The 21,085-nt window shown below is 39.9% G+C and overlaps 2 protein-coding genes and 1 long non-coding RNA gene across 16 annotated transcripts in view; 2 read left to right on the top strand and 1 right to left on the bottom strand.

Moving 5' to 3' along the window:
- Positions 1–351: 351 nt before the first annotated feature.
- On the top strand, positions 352–4,403 carry LOC108649682 (uncharacterized). The gene is made up of 2 exons (XM_018098682.3): positions 352–757; positions 2,073–4,403. Exons 1-2 carry the CDS (start codon positions 702–704, stop codon positions 4,165–4,167), a joined length of 2,151 nt encoding a protein of 716 aa, XP_017954171.1. The 5' UTR covers positions 352–701; the 3' UTR covers positions 4,168–4,403.
- Positions 4,236–5,408, bottom strand: LOC149091590 (uncharacterized). Its single transcript, XR_016196461.1, has 2 exons — positions 4,861–5,408; positions 4,236–4,805 (listed from the first exon to the last, which is right to left on the bottom strand). It is a non-coding gene; the product is annotated as an uncharacterized LOC149091590 (long non-coding RNA).
- A 457-nt stretch (positions 5,409–5,865) lies between these two features.
- CLIP-190 (Cytoplasmic linker protein 190) overlaps positions 5,866–21,085 on the top strand; it is a 30,306-nt gene continuing 15,086 nt past the window's right edge. For 3 of the 14 annotated variants that reach the window (XM_089256955.1, XM_089256952.1, XM_089256950.1), the window contains exons 1-3: positions 5,867–6,591; positions 6,657–7,043; positions 18,509–18,571. In XM_089256955.1, coding sequence (XP_089113081.1) covers positions 6,731–7,043; positions 18,509–18,571 — 376 coding nt within the window. In that variant the 5' untranslated portion in view covers positions 5,867–6,591; positions 6,657–6,730. Of the gene's footprint in view, positions 6,592–6,656; positions 7,044–10,658; positions 10,868–18,508; positions 18,572–21,085 lie in introns of those variants that run through there. The other 11 variants (XM_089256958.1, XM_089256957.1, XM_089256956.1 and 8 more) reach the window with 8 other exon arrangements.

Here is a 21,085-nt window from a genome sequence, read left to right as displayed (position 1 = left end):
ATTATTAATTTAATTGTTATGTAATAATAATACTTATATTAATAAAGTATTTTTATAATAATATCAACATTTTTCAATTTATGGTAATATATATAGTATATAATAAAAATGCAATATAATAAACATGTGTAAAGAGACAAAAACATTAACCATGGACTTAATGCTTATTCAAATAAGTTGCCGTCCAATCAGATTTGCAGCATCCCTGGCAGCTGTCAAAATGGACGTTCTGCGCATTTTCCAACACTGCGCCAACGTACAAGGGAAACAGCAACAGAGAGCGCGAGAGCGAGAGCGAGAGCAAGAGTGGAGCACTGAGAAAGAGTTTTGTGTGGCGTCTAGCGGACGGCCTGGTCCCGCACAGCATCCAGTGCTCAGTGGGCTGGCAGTGGCAGCAGCAGCTGCTCCAGGTAAACTGATACACGAATAAATAGATACGTCAAGCGAGGGGCGCGGGGCGAGGTGTGCGCCAAACAGAAGACAGTTGAGTGGAAAATGTGCTGTATTGAATGTGCAATACAATGAGAAAGTGCTTGCTACAAAATGTGGCACACAAACAATTAATGTGAAATGAATACAACAACAGCAACAGCAACAACAAATGGAATAGCAACAACAATAACTGAAATGTCAAGGACTTGAGCAAATTGTAAGAGAAGAGATTTTATCGCCCGGATTTGTTTCAATCAAAAGGTGCTAAAATGCGTGCCTACTACACTTCAAAGGATAGCCGAAAATTCGGCGATATGAGCTATGAGTAAGTATAAGCATGTGTGTGTGTGCGCACATAGGCTCAAGTGTGTGTGTGTGTGTGTGAATGAAGCAATTCGTAAGCCATTTGCACGTTGAGTTTATCCCTGTGTGTTTGCCCAAACGAAAATGGCATTGGAAGCATCAATTGAATAGAATTTTAATGCAAACAGAAATCCGTTTCAAATATGCTTTTTCCTAAGCCGCACGCAGCGTAGTCTATTTTAAAGAAGCTGCAAATATTAGGTATGCCTTTTAGCTCCCACATCTGAGAGGTAAAAGATGCAAAGAGCATTCATTGCACACTTTTAGGATGACGGCAAAATATTCCGAGTCTTTGTCAAACTGCAAATGTTTTGGGATGTGGAATCATTGAGTAAAGCCGTAGACTCTGAATAAGTGCATGCGTAGTTAATTATTGCTTCTAAGCAAAGAGAGAAAATATTATCTAATAGTCTAAGAGTTCGTTTGAAGCTCTAGAGTTACACTATCGTTGACTATGGCCAAAACTTGATTTCTCGAGCCACACGCACCTGAAGATGCTCATAGCTCGTAATCATTTAATAGCAGTCCTGCAGCTAGTGTCTATTATTGTGTTTCATACGCTTTATCTTTCTTATACGAGTTAGTTAGTTAATATGGTATATCAAGTATGCAATGTAATCAAAGCAGTTTGTGTAAATCGTCACCGCATAGAGTTTTACTTCAAAATCAGAAGTTTAATTGAAGTATACATACATATACATATGCATACATCGTGTAAATATGTAATATTCAAGTCCATACACGGTTCAATTTTCGTCTTCATCGCTTCTGCTACTTCGAAATGCAGCCATAAATTTGAGCCTGCTGCTAGCATTGCATTAAAGATGCATATATATAGATGTATATATAGATATATATATATGTATAGATGAGTGCATGTGGCTCAAAGAAAACATTGACAACATCACGTCCTTGTGCTCGTAAAAAAGGCGACTTCGACTTGTTCGTGCCTGTCTCGTCAAAGGATGCTTTGAGGTGTAAGCACAGCTAGCCCCAGTGTGTGTGCCTATGTGTGGGAGAGTTGTACATGATATTGTTTGTTGCCTTAATTAATGATATGTCAGCATAAACTTTAGACAAGCTTGTTGAGACACAGCTAGAAGGCAAGAAGAAAAGCCTGAATTTCAAGATACAAAATTTGCATTTAGTGTTATGTTCATTTTCCTTTTTCACAACTTTTCCACTTTATTAATTTTTCAATAAAAACTTAAAACTGAAAGGGAGAGCGTCAAACTCACCTGAGCTACCTAACTTTAATATATTCGATCTGTTTGCAGGAGCAAGTATTTGATGGACCCGAAGTATATGACAAAACGGGATCTACAGCATTATTACAAATACTATAATATGACCCGGAATCGTGGCCAATTTAAGAAGATAGTGATCATCATATTCTGCGTGTGCGTCTTCTCCTACTTGTTTGTGGACTACAATTTGAGGACGCAGCTGCTCCGGCTGCGAGATCGCTTCGATTTCATAGCACGCATCGACGATGAGTACAATAATGGGACTCAGGCCTACTTTCTGGACACGCCTGGCTGTCGGATGCCCCATTTCGAGGAGATGGACGAGACTGTGTCGCAGTTTCTGTTCAATCCGTCGGATGTGAAGTGCCCTAAGCCCCTGACGAGGACAAGCGAGACGATCGCCGGGCAGTTGCTGCTCAACCTGAATGCCCAGGAGCAGCTTAAGTACTATAAGATCAAGAATCTGTTGGAGATCAGCTGTCACTATAGGGAGATTCGTCGTGTCAACGACAATAAAAATCAGGAGCTGGAGCCAGTGCCGTTCAAGCTGGCCGAGGTCATGCAGCTGCCCAAGAACTTGGAATTCATGTGCATGAGCTGCAAGGATACATCTGGCTCGGAGATCTACTCCGACTGCCACTTCTTTGTGGTGGACAAGCCCGACAATGGAACCATCCACAAGAGAAAGCGCTTCAAGCGCGTGAGCTTCAACAACACTAACAACAATAGCAATAACCATGAGCACAGCAGCTCGTCGCGGGAGCGTCTCTCGGTCATGGTGCTTGGCATCGACAGTGTTTCGCACTTGAACTTCCTTCGCCAGATGCATCGCACTTCGAGCTTCATAAGGAACAATCTGTCGCATGTGGAGTTCTGGGGCTTCAACAAGGTGGGCGACAACACGTTTCCCAATTTGGTGCCGCTGCTGAGCGGGCTGACTGAGCAGGAGCTGAACATATCCTGCGTGGCGCCAATGGCAATGCCGAGCTTCGACGGCTGCTCGTTCCTCTGGAAGCGCTATAAACAGGCGGGCTACAGAACGGTCTTTGCGGAGGATGTGAGTTCCCTTGGAGTATTCCAATTCGACCGCGTTGGCTTTCGGCGACAGCCAACGGATTACTATTTCCATCCCATGATGACGCAAATGGAGGCGCGGATCGCCTCCAACAAGGTCTTAAATGTCAATGTCTGCATGGGCGGGCGCAGGACGGCGGATGTGCTCTTCGAGTACCTGCGAAAATTTGTGCCAAAGATGCAGCATGAGCTCTTCTTCTCGTTCTTCTGGTCGGTGACGCTCACACACGATAAGCTGAATTGGCCTCGGCTGCTGGATGTGCAGTTGACAATGACCCTGCAGCGGCTGCAGGAGTCGGGCGTGCTGAACAGAACATTGCTGCTATTGATGTCCGACCACGGGATGCGCTGGGGCTCGTTCCGAAATACCTACCAGGGCATGATGGAGGAGCGCCAGCCATTGCTCATAGCCCTGTATCCTGGCTGGCTAAAGAAACGCTATCCGCTGGCCATTGCCAATCTGGAGTTGAATGCCAAGCGACTAATCACGCCCTTCGATCTGCATGCCACACTGCTGCAGCTGCTCGACATGCGCAACTTGGAGCCGGAGCGACTGCAGCAGAGTGCGGCAGAGCTGCATGACGCCGACAGTACGCTGCAACGCGGCATCAGCCTATTTCTGCCGGTGCCCGCGGAGAGGAATTGCGAACAGGCTGACATTGCGGCCCATTGGTGCACCTGCTACCAGCGCAAGGAGCTGGCCACGAATGACGCTCGCGTTCAGCGGGCCGCTCGCTACTTGGTCCGCTTGATCAATAGCCGACTCTCGGCGCACTCGCAGTGCCGGACGCTGTACTTGAATTCCATTTTGCAGGCACTGATCGCGGCGCCGCATAAGAAGATCGTCAAGGACATAACCAGCGATTACGGCGTGGATATTACGCTCAGATTCCAGACAAAGCCGGGCCTGGCTGTCTTCGAGTCGACGGTGCGGATGACTGGCTTTACGAGCGCCCTAACCGGCACGATCAGCCGCATCAATTTGTATGGCAGCCAGAGCTACTGCATCAAGGACGCGGCTCTAAAAATGTTTTGCTACTGTCACAGATAAACACCTTAAATTCGTTCTATTTTCAAGACTTGTACGCCCAATATGTAGCCTTAGAAATTTCACGCGTATTTCTATGAAATATTTAACGCAGACTTTGTATAAAGTTATTCAATTGATAAATCGAAAAAACTAAAAACTCACTTATGTAGCCGCTTAGAAAGATCGCCAGGTCTTGCGAGAATTCGAATATTTATATTTATTTAGAGACAATAAAAAATAAACTTCTTAAACACTTATACGGTAAATGGAGTACCCGGTTAGGAGGCACTCCCTTGTTCATTGGTCTTAGTTTTATAGCATACCGTATATATATATAATTTTAAATTTAAAAAACAAACTTATCCCATATATACAGGTGACCTAGGTGATTTGGAGTGACATGAAAATGTCTCTTATATTGAATCTCTTATAGTAGTACAGTCTCTCAGAAATAAATTGAAATTTAAAACATGAGTTCATATTAAAAATTTTATGTTTGTACTCTGTTCGCGATTATGATCCTTCGATTCTCTAAGCCTCACTTATCGCACGGTTACCAAGGGATCAAACTCAACCTTACTCTAACCAATATTAATATAGATATCATATGATGGCTCCTTTTTTACGACTAAGTTGAAATGCTTAAAGCATTCATCCATCTGAAATATAAACAAACATTTTAGAAACAATAACAGTGAAATCATTAACATTTACCTGCGGATTGTTCATGTTATGGCAGAGTAGTTGCAAAGGAGCGCAGCGCTTGCTCGGCACGCCTTTCATGTCATAAATAAGGAAAGCTCTCCACTAGAACCCTATGTACCAACTCCTCTTTTGCTATCATCCAGAGAGAACAGCTCCCGCAGGCTAAGAAAACTGTGCCCGATCCACATTTGTAATCCAGCTGTTGAAGCGTTCCAATGATGCCGCTCAGAAATCCCTGCTGTTGCTTTGGATGCTCCTCCAACTAATCGAGGATATTTTTATCTAACGTCCGCCCCGATTTGCGTTGCCATTGGTGATTATATTGCTAGGCAATCGGCTCCAGGCAATGTGCGCAGTTGCCTCCCACAGTTCCAGCTGGTCCTTCAGCCACAGATGGCTAATAATAGGCATTTGACAAACGGAACTAACGCATTCGTCGCTGAGCATTAATATTAATTATTTGCTCGTTTGGAGTTTCATCGGACAGCTGTTAGAAAACAGAGGCAACAATCTAGCACCGGTAACGAAAAAATTTGAAGTAGCCCTGGTATACGAGCAATGACTATCGCCGACTGGTATACGATACTGACACTAATCATATGGTGGTGATACTGGTTATCGTCTCCTTCTTTAAAGGGCTACACACGGTGCACGACGGCTATTGCTCCATTAAAATAATTATTTTCTTTGCCCAACTGCTTCAGAAACTAAACATGATATTCGTCTTGTATTGCTATGGGTATAAATACCATTAGTATGAAGGATTGATTCAACTCCAGCTGTAGCTAAACATACTGACAGAAGAAACTACCATATATTTTTACTTAATTTTACTGCTAAATTCCTCTTAACGTATTTCTTGTTCATTACCTGAAAGTAATATTCTGAATATGCTCGTATTTTTTCATGCGTATTTCGTACCGCAACGGCTGTTCTAATTTAACAGTGGTAGAAAACATATCGGCTGTAACATTCATATCAGCTGTAACATTTCTATCGATAAGTAGACACATCGATATACTCAGTGCAGCGCCGTTTTGCCATCAATAGTGCAACAACAAAAATTCCAACGCAGCCAAAAAAATAAAAAATAAAAAATTACAAGCAAACGCTAGAATTTTTGCAAAATATTTACACGTAAATTAGTTTTTATAAAATTGTGTTAATGTAAACGCGTTGCACGTCGAATCGTCCTCGTCATCATCAGTGCATTGTGCATCGTTATCTTATCAACGACCGTCGCTGGCACCGTTTGTCGTTCGTCGTTCGTTTTTATATCTGTGTCAATCGGAACAAGGGCAACAGCAACAAATCGTTTTATGCTCTAAATGCCCCGCGCACGTCCGTGTGTGATCATTCAATAAATATTATATTCAATAAATGGTTTGTGTATGTGTAAATATGTGTTACGCGCGTCTCTGAGGGAACTATGCATAATTAATTCAAGGTGTCAAAGCTCGCAGCAGTTTCCGCATTTTTTCAAATCATAACGAGAAAAGGTGGTCACTCTAAAAGCAACAACAACAACAACGGAAAGCCGCGATTCTTTTTGTTTGTTTTCCAAGTTGAAAATAAAACAATAAAAAAAAATCAACTTCAATCAGCTGTTGGCTGTGAGAGCGCGAGTCGTCGAAGGTGCAAGCGAGATAGCTTGCGTGCGCGCCAAAACGTCAGTTGGCCGCATAGTGGTTGAATGAGTGCCAAACATTTGTGAAAAATTTATGTAGAATTTGTCCAGAGGTAAGTTATCAGCATTCAGCATTTCTCTTATTTCATTTACACAAAATATTGGCTGTTTTTCATAGCCAGCTTTTATATCGAAAAATCTTTAAATACGCGTGTGTTTTATAAAAAAAAAAAATAAAATAAAAAAGTGAAAATGAGTGAAACATTGAATGAAAAAAATGTGGATATTGCTGCAGCAGCAGAAGCAGCTGCTGCTTCTATATCAAATGAAACGGAATCGACTAAAGGAACGGAAACGGAGATGAGATCGGGTACGGTATCACCGGCCGCAGTGTCGAAGATCAAGCCACCCAGTCGATCCAATATACCCACACCCGCCTCTTCCGTCACCGGCATACCCACAAAAATTAGGCCGCCCGCCCACTACGGCTCAACTAATTCCGTATCGAAAATCGGTAGACTCTGTTGCACACACACCACACCAAAGGCCGGACCTCCACCTAGAGGTGAGTTGAAACGCTTCTCCTTCGACCTTTAGTCTTTGGCTAGATATATCTCGATATTTGTAAGTCCTCTCATATCTATTAAAAACTGGTTTCCAGTGATTCAGTGCGGCGTAATTCTGGCTCTGCCAATTACAGCTCTTGAACACCCACTCAACTGGGCAATAGATACAGTTGATCTAATCCGAATTTATGGGCCGCACCCACGCGGTCAGCAGACGTCTCTCCCCCTTTCCATGAATGCGAGAAATGCACAACAACAAAAATAGAAACAAAATTGGTAATTGCAATTTGCTGAACGCTGCTGTAAATAGCGCTTTATTCCAGCTAAACCCAGCTTTTTTATGGCGAGATTATGGTAGCATCATCTTTATTATGCTTGTCTTTCTTTGATTTCGAGAAAAGCAAATAGCTAAAAATCAGAAATTTGAAATGTTTGTCAACATAATCAGCGATTGCTTTGATTTGCAAGCAAATGATTTGTTAATTAGCCAATTAGAGAGAATGCCAAATACCAGAGCACAAAGGCATTAAACATATAAACAAACAGTGGACCCGATCGAATTGCTTTCTGTGTCGGTGGGACAGAGAGACAGAGGGCCGCCCACTCGCAATTAAACAAATTATACTTGACTCTGTTTCGAAAGAGAGTCTTATGGGCAATTAACTGAAACGCGGCTACTATTTAATTGAGCCGTGGACAGCTGCGTTGGAGGCGTCGTCTGCGACACACACTTCATTCACCACGTAATTGTAATAGTGGCAAACCACAGCCATTCACGTACCGACCCAGTGGCCCATATTGTTGATACCCATTGTTTATGCTTATTAGGTATTTTCTGAATATTATTTTAATGGATTCGAGCGATCCTCGCGTCAGGTTTTTATTACACGCGCATCAAAATCAGAATCGATGCAACCGCAGCTACATGCCAGTTTCTTGTTTCATATTCATAAGCTCTCTAATTGCAAATAGAGCATTTGTGAGTGCACGACTAGGCTATACCCTGGAGCAGACATCTAACTTCACTTTGAAATTTAGCCATAGGCCGTTATAGTACAATAGATTAGATAGTGATCATTCTTGTCGCATTCAGACTATTTCATCAAGTTATATATCATACAACCATATCATACAATCTATGTATTTACTTGATGTCATATGATTTAATATATAAGTTACTGAAATTAACTAATCCTGAATAAATAAGAATGCCCTGGAGGTTACCCTGGCTCCATCGGTAAAATGCTGTCTGTTAAAATAGTTGAGAAATCAGATAAGTAATAAACATGAAATCCTCACTTTCTCCAACCTGTTCTTTGGCGTTTGCCCGACTAGGATATACTCTTGTTATTTGAATATCTAACTGCATTCTAGATAATACCATTTAAAGTTGGTGTTATCTAAAAGAAAATAAGTGCGATTTGCTTTTCAGTTTTTCAAGCTGAAAGTGAGTCACTCCCGTATGCCTGCAGCAGAATATTTCGAATCAAGATAGACAGACATGATAGGCAATCTAGTTTTATATCTGAAAACGTGAAAGTAATCTAGTTGGTTATGTGATGTAAGCTCTACTCCCCCTATGCTCCGTGACCTGTTCTTATCTGCATGGTTTTTATCTGCTTTGCAACCAGTGTGCTCGACTGCATATACCCCTTTGTGAAGGGCATTGTCGAGTACTTAAAAGTGAATCACTCGCTTGTACCTGTCACGTATCTCTCAGCACTCAATGCCAAACCCACAGCCGGGCATCTAACCCCCACCCACCAACGAACTGCCCCACCCTCCCCTACCTGCGCCACACTCTCCTATTATACGCTGTGTGCGGGGCTGTGGATCTTTATAAAATGTTTCACTCATAATTGAATTTTGTGTTCTGCGTGCCGTCTGTCAGGCGTCGAGCAACAGCACCAGTAGCAGCAGCATCAGATGACACATGAATTGTTGTTGCTCTTTCCATATATATTGTATATTTTGTCAATTTTGTGAACTGCGCATTTCACACAGACACGAAGTGTATTTGCTCTCACTCTCTTCTTCCCATTTCTGTATATATTTTTTGCACTTTCTCGTTAGCGTTTGCTGTTGTCTAGTTGAGCGCTCGTGGCTGAGCTTATGTCATTTTATTGAACTCGATCGGAAACAACAAGCGCGCTCTCCATATTGAAAACTCAGAATTTTGCGGGCCTAATTGGCTTCACAATACTCGCTCAGAGCACACAAATGCATGTCGACAATCATCTCTGTTTGTTGGAATAGTAAAGAACACTTGAATTCAGTTTGTGCATTTTCCAATTAGTATGTCAAAAGCCAATATACTCGTTGTCACTACGTGAGCGAGTACATTAAAGCTGAAAGCTCGATTTGTCTTCGACTTAAGATCAGATCGCATCGTAAGCTGTAAGCTTCTAATGGATGGGCACATCCGCAATCTGATCCACTTTGTGTGCCAGCGAATGACACAGTGTTGACCTTTACTTATTCATTACTTCGCTTTTTATTTATAGTACTTCCAATTGCCGAACAGATTGCAGATTTATCCTCTGTCGAATCTGCCCAGTGCGAGTCGACATTCGCTTATTGTTCTTGCTCTTATGTTGCCTGCGATAAGTGCTAAAAAGCCAAACGTAATTTAGCTTCAGACTGAAAAGCCATTATACAGGCGCCACGATCATCAATCAGTGCACGCACCCATTTTCAATTGGATTTGATGAAAGTGTGAAATTGATCGAATAGAAGTTACCCTAATAATTATTTGAGTCTCTTTCGGACTCTGTGTCGGATTCGAATTCCGTTCAATTTGGATTTGTTGCATATCGAAATTGCTGGAAGATCATCAATCATGCACTCAAACATTTTTAATTAGAAACTGGCAATTCTAGCCGAACGAATAGGAGACACTCTATGTGTTTAAGATTCCTGAAATTTCGGAAGATTTTTTATGCAATTTCTGATTCTACTTTACTGTTTGAGCTATTAATTCTTTGCTTAGAAGTAGATCACAGAACAATATGGAAACGTGATTGTTTTACTCAATTTTGTAAATGGCTTTAAATGCTTTATAACAAGATGTCTGCATAGTGTTGAGTCTTGTAAAGATTAATAGCTATGTCTATTTCCATTGATCAAAACCCGATTCAAAGTACCCCGAATCTAAAGTAGTAGTTTAGCTTCAGTTCACGTTTAAATATGTAAGCAAGTAAATGCTCTAGTTTTTTATAGGATATGCAAATTTCTTCAAATAGGGCGGCTGCAGAGTGTGGCAACGCTAGCAGAGCTTTGCCCCCTTAGTAAAGTAGTTAAGAGACGATCAGTGCTCCGCTTTTGTTTGCAAAAATTATTAAAGTACGCATCCGTGTTACGAGCTACATTAAAAAAGATACAAAATAAGTTTACGGCTTTTCGCGTTGTCGTTTATTCAATAAAAACAGTGTTGCTCCATACGTAGACGGGCAGAAAGAGAGAGAGGGAGAGAGAGGCAGAGAGTGAGAGAGAGGAACACTGCGCTACAAAGCTTGGTTCGCACGTTCGCTATGCCTCTCTCCCTCTCTCTGTCTGCCCATCTCGTTCTCTGCTCGCTCTCTTTCTGTAAAAGCTCGCCTATGCGCCGACTTCTCGAGTGTTCGCCAAAACTTTGGCTTTTCAGTAACTTCAACGACTTTTTGCGAGACGGACGCGTTTATTATTCAGCTGCGCTCGAATGGTTGCGAGCAACACAGGCTTCAACTGAACGATACGGGCTATATACTGGATTATATACACACATACAGTGAATACAAACCAATTCCCATTGTTGGTCTGCTAATCTCAAACAAATTTTGAAAAGGTGATCAACTGAAATATATTTTGCACGAAACTCAACTAAAATCGTAAAAAGAATCGTAGAATAATAAAATCGAAAAGCAAAAAGTAAAAGTTGCGACCCTTCTGCTAGACGTTTTGTTGTTGTCCTCTGTGCTACCATATAAGGCGTGTTCCAAGTGCTGTGAAATTTTCGTCAACTTGTATTTATATTTTAATGCCGGCTGTTTTATATGTTGTACATTTATTTATGTGTACATATTTAGATTTGCTGATAAGTTATTGTTTTTGCTGTGTTTCTCAAGTATTGCACATGAGTTTTGCAGTCTTTTGTCAGCTCTTCGCTCTACATAGACATTTATTTTTACCAGGCGTAGCACGGCATAATGTGCTACCATTTTGCAAATGTTTTGTTTCTTCTCTGATTTAATTTTAATTTTTGATAGTTTCCTAATACATAAATATTTTAGATTTCTTTTAGTTGGCTGCCTTGATAAGATAAGTGTAATTGGACACATTTATTTATTATTTTTGTTCCTTTCGTTTCGCTATCTGCATTTAACTTCTTATCATACTTGTGCCGCTATAGTTCATCGATTGCAAATCTCAAAGGTGTGGCACGTCTCATAAATATTTTAGCCAAAAAATGAAATACGTTGATTTTAAAATATGCTTTTTAAGTTATAGGCGTTTCTATAATGGTTGCTCCAATCCTTATTTGAAGCACAATAGTCATCGTTAATGTGGTCTACAGTAAGTCGACAACTCGATTCTCTCTTCTCTGCGATTTGTCTGAGATTTCAATTATGTTTGTCTTCGACTTTAGCTGCGCTGCTTAACTCTTTTTAATTGGGTCAAATGCGCTTATTCAGTTTCTGTCTCCAGTCAGTCTCCAGCATTGAGAATCACATGCAATTTAGTTGTTGTTATTTTTGCTTGGCCCGCAGTATTAACCTTAGTCGTTCTATAGACTTTAAACATAAGACGACAACAAAGTAAAAGCGCAACAACGACAACAATTACGAAAACAATGATAAATAAGTACAAACAAAAAACTCTAACCGGATTTTGCTATATTGAAATTTGCGGTTAACCGCTAATTAAGTATAAAAATGTATTATTGTTTATTTAAGTTTTGACTGCAGTCAAAAGACATCAAGACCATGCGAAAAGTCTGTCAAGTGCATTGATAGCATTGAAAATACCCTGTAATTAGAAAAAGTGGAAAGGAAAAGTAAATAATTAAATTACTCACCTTTTCTGAAGGAGATATTCCATCACATCTTATATTAAGACCTTTAATTTTAATATATTTGAAAAATGCTTCTCAATATTTAAGAATTCATCATTGTACAATTTTTGGTCTTTCTGCGTACTTTACATGTAATATTTATACTCCTTTTTAGCTTAACTAATAGTAATGAAATGGACTTAGTTGCGCCCTAACTGACCTGTGCAAATATAAAAACATTTTTTACATTTTTCTTTAATCCCCTTTAGCTTGCTCTACTTTTTTTTCAACTCTCTATAAACAATTAAATAACTTTTTCAGGTTTTTCACTTTTTTACTATAAACAGCAGCTTATATTTGCATATTGCGCAAAAAGTTGATTTTCGCATTCGTTAGCTGTTAATAGTAAATTTGTAAATTTTGTGTCCAACTCTGTTTGGCTTCGGCTTTGACGTCTGCTTGGCCAATACGCTTTACTGGCTAATACCCTATGCAAATTAGCCGGCTGCAAACTTTCTATTGTGCACAGGGCTTTCTTTTCGGCCGGACGTGAACTTGGACAAGTTTTTGTCGCTGTTGTCGTCGTCGCTGTTGTTGTTGGGAGTCGCTAAGAGACCTGCTCTGGAGCGCTTCATGTAGCACATTTGACAATGGCAAAGAAGTCAACTATGAGAATTAGAGGCATTTCTCTGTTGTTGTTATTTCTATTGTCAATGGCATTTTATCAGCAAAGAATTTTTGTGTGTTTTTTCGTTCGTTTGTTTCTACTACTATCTGCCTCGGCCTGCTCTTGACAACTGATAACGTGTCGGGCGGTACACAAAACCAAAAGCAAGTAGCCATAATTTTGTATTTGTATGCTGGGCCCGGTATTGCCAGCCAAAAAAACAGCAGGTTTAGAGGTAAACATGGTTGAATTTTGGTGTAGTTGTAGTTTCGTTTAATGACAGAGTCTATGAATAATGAAAGATGCTCAGATCAGTTCTATTTGGCTTTACTAATATCAATTTCGCTGAGCTGCTTTGAATATAATTTTATCTGTTTGCTCTCAGCATTGTCTACAAACCTGAAATTTGAAATTCAAATAGAATTTATATGATTATTGGTGTTTAGCATAGCTAAAAGATAATAGATAAACAAATGCAGAATAAAGAAATCGTAATATTGGCTTGTCAGTCAGATATGTATAAATAAAGTTCCAAATAGAAATTCCACTGCCTGAGTAATTTATGAATTCCCGGGTTTCTTACTTGTAGTATCTTTGAAGCGAAAGATAATCTACAAAAAGGGTTTGTCATTGGCAGATTATCAACTCTATTTGATATGGCTTTATATGCCTTGAGCTAACCTATCCCAACAACATGTATGCTTAATTTGAATCAGTTAGAATACGGATGCTTATTAAAGAAACAAAATATGTATTAGATGTAACAAATATAAATATAATTCTGGTTAATTCTCGCCCGTAGTTTGAATGGTTTATAAAGGCTCGCAAACTATTCAAACTGCTCTCGCATATATGTATAAAACCACCCTGACGCTGAAGCGACCACGCCCACCAGCGCTCCAACAGCCTCCCTCGCTTACACAACTGTATCGCATCAATTAAATATTTATTTGTTACACACAGTTCGAAAAGGCAACGGCAATCGCAAAAGCAGCTAGCAGCTGGCAGCTGTGGGCGCGAATGTTACGAGAATTTTCGCCATATTTGTGAACATCCATCTACTGAGAGATCGATCTGGTCGTCTGTACTATGCAGTGTGTATCGGCATTTTATATTGGTAGCATCCATTTATTTGGTCCGTTCTTTATGAGTTGTCATTAAGTTTCGTTTCGTTTCGTATCGGTTTTTGTGCTGGATAACAATAGACTGTGGCGTCATCTGGTCGAACGTGTCGCTCGCTGTTTGAACAGTTTGTTTACATATTTGTTTATTATTATTATTTGTGTATCTTTTTTTTTTTTTGTGAAATTTACTTTTGTAGCCATTTTGGCGCAATGAGCTCAGCTCTGCTAGGTTTCACTTTGGCTTATTGGTTCTAGAACGTTGTGAGCGCATCCGCGTAGGTGTATGCGGCGTATGAGTAATGTCTGTGTAAACGTTGTTCATACGCACCGTACGGGTGCATCAGAGCAGGTTGCATGGCTTTCAATTGCCTAATGGAACGTAACTCACTTCAATAGTGATCTGCGTCGGTGTACGAGGCGTATGATTAATACTGTTCGTTCATGTTGCGCATGCGCACCGTAAGCCCGCTTCACTCGTCAGTTACATGGCTTGGCATTACGGGCATGGTAGTCGAGTCAGTTGCTAATTGCACTTAATACGCCTCAAAATTTGTTTTTGTTTTAGTTTTTCGCTTGCCTCTTCCGCCGGCAGCTTTTACTTTTTCTTCTGTAATTGAATACAGCTGTTATTTTTTGTCCGGCTGCAGGTGTTGCCGCATTTGGTAAATTAATTTTGACGAGCTACCACGTCTAGTCCAACAGTTGTTCAAGAAACGTTTTGCATAAGCTAGGCCTTGCCTCAGTGCGGTCATAGCTCTTGCAGCAGATGATATATCATATGAAATATTTTTGCTCTTTTTATTTATTTTTGTTTCACGCGCCGTTGCTTTCTTTAAGTTCTAAGCGGCTTTCGGCGTAAACAAACCCATTAAGGTGTCCAACGTTGTACTCCACGCCGGTTCGACAAAGACCAAAAAGGGAAAAAAGGTTACCTGTGTTACCTGAGCACCTAATGAATTATTAACCTCTGAGCTGGTGTGTAATATGCGCCTAATGGCAGAGTTCGCTATGCCGTGGACTGTCCACCGACCAAAGAGCAGCAATCAGCTTCTTGCGAGGGTTACTCGGAGCACTTGGAAGTGCCGGCACTTCCTCATACACACACTTACTTCCCTTACTCGTTGTCATGCTCCAGCTCCTGCCCATGGTGCAAATCGAATTTGCTTTAAACAATTAAACAGCAATTTTAATCACACTCAAAGGGTTTCTGTTTTTTTTTTTTTTTTTTTGCCGTCGTTTGTATTGTTGCTGCGCACACTTGAGTGCTTTTAATTATAACGAATGCGATATTGTTCTAAGCCACAGGCGAATAAATTAACGTGTCACTTGCTGAAACAGACACTCAAAAGCCCCTGTCCCAGCTTTTGTTTTTCGCAGTTATCAAACGCAGCACTTCAAAGTTCCATTTAACATGGTGCTAAGTGCTGCCCAGGCAACTCCCATGCAAATATTATTCAATCAGTAGTTACAGTGAGTTTACAGAGTTTACTTAATATAATTCTCTAGCAACATAGTTATGCAACAATATTACCCATTACCCTTTTATTATTATAAAAAATAATAATATGTTCTCTTCAGCTCTTCTTCATTTGATTAGCTTCATTGCCTCGTCAATTTTGTTTTCGTGCATTAAAGTCTGTTATATTTTATAGTTTAGCCTCTGTTGCCATACAAACCCAACACCAACCCATCATGGTCAGTTTTAATAAGATCTACAGAGCGTCGGCTACATGCCTTGTTTCTTCATCTTAGATGTGAATGTTTCTTCAATGTTTGCCATGAAGGAAACATGGATGCTTCTTATTCTCTGGAGATTAGTTTGACTGGCTCTATCTTAACATAGAGCTTATGTATATTGTACGATTATTGATCCTACGTGTCTCTCCCAGCCACTGTATCAATTTGTTTTGCAATGTCTTCGCGTATTTAGTTCATGGCTCATAGTTCAGTTTCAGCTCCAATATTCACCCGATATAATCCGATCGATTTGTCTGCACGCCATTTCGATTAATTCAATTAGCCTGTATGCCACGCCCCACAAAAAACGGCTCCCGATGCGTGTGGGTTGCATAATTTGTATCAAAACTTCGAGTAAAAAGACAAAAACCGAAAAATGAAAAGTCATTAAATTCGTAATTATATATATTTTGCTATTATTTATGGCTACTGGCCAAAAGAAGCAAATTACTTCAGCTCTTAATTGTATTTGGCCATATATGAAGGCTCTTTTCATAAATATTGTTTGGCATAAAGCACAAGGCGTAATTAAGTCGTTTTTTCGATCTCAATCTGGAGGGAGACACGCGGCAACAGTTGCCCATCTATTGAGCTGTATACAAACGTGGAAATATATACATATATCTATATCTATTGTTCATGTTCGATCAGTTAAGCAGACAGCAGCAGCAACAACAACGACAAATCACCAAAATCCAGACATCTTCAATTCTATATTCAGCGACTGCTTCGCCCGTTTGTTTACTCTGCGAGCCGTCGTCGTGCCGCATTTTGTTGTTAATTATTCAGCAAACAAATTATGAGGAATGCAGTGTTGGGGCATTGCGCGACTAGAAGATACCCACTCAATAGGATTTATTAAAATGTGTTCAGCTTATCATAAATCTGAACTTTCTGTACCTTCATTGATTATGGACAACTGTTGTTTTTCCCCATTGTAAACGAGCTGCCGCAATTTGCTTTTTACAGCATTTAAAAACTATTTTCCGTAATCGGTTTTCGCTTAAGTCAATCTGTCTTTATTTGTTCGCAGTTACATCAACTCTTTACACACACACAAGCGAAAATAATTTGTTGCTTCAGTATACCCTATATAAGAGTTCAGGTTAATTGTGTGTACAGTCTACAAATATTTGCAATTTACCGGCACTTTTCGAGTGCGCACTTTTTCGATAGCCGTAACGAAGCAGGCCGCAAAGCACGCCGGTGAACGTCAGAAGCCGGAGAACGTTTTGGCTGATTCGCAAATTTGTCGATTTAGTTGATTTCGCATTGACGTTTTAATAGGTCATTAAGATGGTTGCTAGAGTCGTTTGTCGGAACGGGTTTTGGTTAGAGCCTTCGAAAAGTTGATGGATCACCGCACAGATTTATGCTCAAAGATGCCACGCGTGTGCAGCGCGTTCGGGTGACATGTATCTGTTTATCTGACAGATAGTTAAGTATCTGTGCTTGACTGTCGACAAACTTTAAGTGTCTTTTGGGTATTTTATTTACGACTATTTTTGCGTATCTCTAAGATATTTAAATGTATCGACTGACGGTTGAATTTAAGTACCTTTGACTAGCTAGCCTATGCTGAGAGCTAAGCTGAAGTAGCTTATTGCCATAAGAGCATCTTTAACTGAGCCTATAAAGAGTATCTTAAATGTATTCTTAAATGTATCTTAAATGTATTCGAGTGTATCGTCTGTCGACTACATTTAAATATCTCTAAGATATACAAGATTTAAATGTCTATGAGAATATTTAGTATATCTGAATATCTTTGACTGATAGGCGTTAGCTGATGACAAACTTGAAGATACTTTAAAGATATTTAATCGTATTGTTAAGCAGCTTAAGATACAAAAGTATCTTTTACTGACTATTGCTGATGTGCACCTAAGCTTGAGTATCTATCAGATGCTCAAGTATCTTTGATGAACGTTTGCTGTCGCCTTAAGTATCTTCAACACGTATATCACACTCTTTAACTGCATGGAATACATTTCCAGAGTTAAATATAGTTAAGTTTATTACCCACCTGTCAAATGAGATTTAGTATCTCTAAATTGTCTTTCTTTGTTTGTCGTTTGGGTATCCTTTAGCTATTTTAGTGTCTCTTACTAGCCCGCAAACTGCTTTAACTCGACATACATATTAGTTATTTTGAAGATATTTTGAATGGACTTAGTTTGACTATCTTCGATTGGCTATCGCTGGACACAGCCGACTTAGTTTGGGTATGTCTTGCTGGCAGTCGAATCACCTTTAAGTTACGTATTAATATCTGGTCAAACCTTAAGTATTTTCGATTCGACATTCGAATGTGTCGTATGCATATTTATATTTTTAGCTCGGCTACGTTCACCTGTTCGACGCTGCTTATCGAACATTTATATAACTCGCTTAACTGTGCAATTTGTTAACTGCGCTTGCCCCAGCCCACGTCACAAAATACACAATACATCTATATATATATGCATATATATCGAGTTCGAGTTCGAGTCGGTAATTTTACCGGCTACTAATTGCTATTTGCACATTTGCGCTTTTTGTTGTTGTGCCGCCGTTGGCCGTTTGCCGCTTGCCGTTTGCTTTCTTGGCCAATTAGCTGGCCCGTTGCTTTGGCCTGAATATCAAATGAATATATGAATATATATATGTAATTTTCTGAATTATGGGATCTCTTCTATCCATCGCCCTTTGGCACTGCCCCCAATTGTGGCTCGTAAGTAGCTTAAATTATAATTTAATTTGCCTTCTCTTATTCTTGATGGCTCAGCATGCGCTCTTCAGGCAAACCCTATATATGTGTATATTTATTGTTTATTATTTATATTGTTGTTTTCTTATGCTCATTTGCCTGATATTTTTCTTTTCTTTTCTTTGCTTCCGTTATATGCTATTCGGTTTTATTTTTAGACACATACAGCATGAGTCGTGAAAGCGATGACAATTTGAGTTCGATCAATTCAGCGTACACAGGTAAATATATTTTTAATTACAAATACATTTTATTATCATTTTACGCATTTATTTTTACACTTGGCTGTGCTTCATCAACATATTAATGCCGTTCAATTAACACATATCGTGGCAGACATGCATAAATAAATCCATAAACTGGAAGCCAAAATTGGCGGCTCTAATCTATAACTTAATTGACACAATAATATAATCATTACGAATAATACAAAATTAATTTATGACATAAGAAATTGCAGCTAAGAATTTCCTGTCTTGCAAACATATATACATAAGTATCTTTTTTATCCCATCTTTTCCCACACTTTCACCCATGCAACTTGACCCCAATTTGTGAGCTGATCTATCGAAATGGCCGACCAATTGCTTGCTTAAGTATGCAGCAACTGTTTCCGATCTACAATTGTCAATTGGCGGCAAACAAAGCCCGTCCCCTGACACCGCGCGAAACGGCTTTCAGGCACTTGAATTAACTATAAAGTTAACTACAATTTTAATCGCTTATGTCCCCATAGAATGGCCTGTTAGGAATAGCAACTTCATTTTCATTAATCAAATGTGCCCGTACAATTGCTTATATATAGTTAGTTTGGTTGGGGTTTTTGCTGTTGCTGTTGCTGTTCGATTGCCCTTCTCAGCTGAGGTCTTTCCCGCATTTGAAATGCTAAACACGTTCTAAGTATATGCGTATAAAATTATACAAATTAAATTGTAATGTGAATTACGCGACTGACGAAAAACACGTTAAAATGCTGCAATCGACTGCACTGACTGCCTCATACTCGCCCAAAGTATAAGAAACTAAATTTGATCAAAATTAAGCACCATTTAATGGAGTTTCAGTTGCTGAAAACCTTAGGCAGCGTATAGAGAGTAGGTCCCATAGCAATATGCAAAACTTGGTAAGCCTCTCATTTTCGGGGAATCTAAATAATCAACTAAATTTTGCACCTAACCCTATATACTCGATTACCCCGTATGAGAGGGCATAGAAATACGCTAGAAATATCCATGGGGCGCTTGTTGAGGCGCTTCTACCGGTATCTCAATTAATTTTTTATTTAAGCCAGCTGCCTCGTTCACATTTTTTGGCATCCCTTGTTGTTGTTGCTAATAATAATAATAACAAAATTTATTGTATTGACATTTTACGAAAAACGCCTTCCAAAGTGGCCTGGCCGCTAGCGAAAACCTGAAAAATCAGCAAGATTCCAGCCAACAACAGCAACTGCGCCACATCTAAATACCAAAAATAACAACAACAACAACAACAAAAGCAAAAACTTGACACGAAACCAGTTTTCCATTTGGTGAAATTCTCAGGCGATCGCGCCAGGGCGTTTATTTAAATATTCTATTCTATTGAAAATACAATCAAAATACAAAAAAAGCTGGCGTTGAAAACATCAGCGAATATTATCATAGAAAATTAAATGCAATTAATTCTTTTTTTTCTATTTTTTTTTTACTCGGCTCATATGCACGCAAATAAAATTAATGGCAATAAAAGATTGTTGTATTTTGCAGGCAATAAAGTGAGGACTAACTAAGAGCTAAGAAGAACTCCATACATAGATTAGTATAGCCTTATAGAAAAATGTGATTAAATTAGAGTTTTCGGAGCTGCGTCTATCTTAAAAATAAAGTCAAATCAAAGATAAACTCAAAGTTGTTTGCGCTTTGGCAATGTGTGAAAGCTTCACTGTACCTGCTATTGCCCAAGGCATGCAACGGCGTTTAGCTGCTGTTTTGGAATGCGTTGGTTGGAGCAACAGTTATCAGCAGCAACAGTTGTCGGCAACAGCAGCAACAGTTGTCGGCATTTGCTGCTGAAAAGAGATTTGCATGTAAGCGCTGCCAAAAGTCATGTAAGTCGTGACCAGTGTGACCAGCCCGAGTGATTGTGGCGTGTACATACGTAGCGGCTAATCAGTGTGGGACGTAAATCGTTCAACGACCGTAGCCCCACTAACAGCACCCACTTGAGCTGGACACAAAGCTATTTGTAGCTCTATCTGTAGCTGTGATCGATTCGAGTTAGCTGCGACCTACACGCAACGGCCTCAGCTTGCAGCGACATGCACTTGCATTTGCACTCCGCTCAGTTTAGCTTAATTAAATGTTGTTTAATCATTTCAATAGATAATGAGCCAGCGACATGTTCTGCGGTGATTTATCGATCGAACATGCGAGCGCGCACGCCCGATCCGTAGCGATGCGCAGCCATAAATGGACGCGTCCATCCATTTGGGCCGAGTCGTGCGCTAAGTGGGTCGGCGATTTTTCAAATGCTCGTTCACAGTGGTGCATAGGAGAGTATATTGACTGTGCTGGAAATCAAAGTTACCAAAATGAAGCTAATGGTTTTTGAGTAAGCCTGTGGTACCATCAGCTATTGCAGCTATTAACTAAAAGTTATCAATATTTGAAGCTAGACAATCTCCGCTATAGATTTAAAGATGTGAGCGAGTATTATGCAGTCAGCTAGGCTCGTCTGTTTATTCTATTTTGACC

Source organism: Drosophila navojoa, chromosome 3 (assembly GCF_054131105.1).
Source record: "Drosophila navojoa isolate 15081-1374.11 chromosome 3, UAZ_NAV_1.0, whole genome shotgun sequence".
NCBI classification, from domain to species: Eukaryota; Metazoa; Arthropoda; class Insecta; order Diptera; family Drosophilidae; genus Drosophila; species Drosophila navojoa.
Note: the sequence above shows the minus strand (reverse complement) of the source record. Positions and strands in the feature narration are given on the sequence as shown.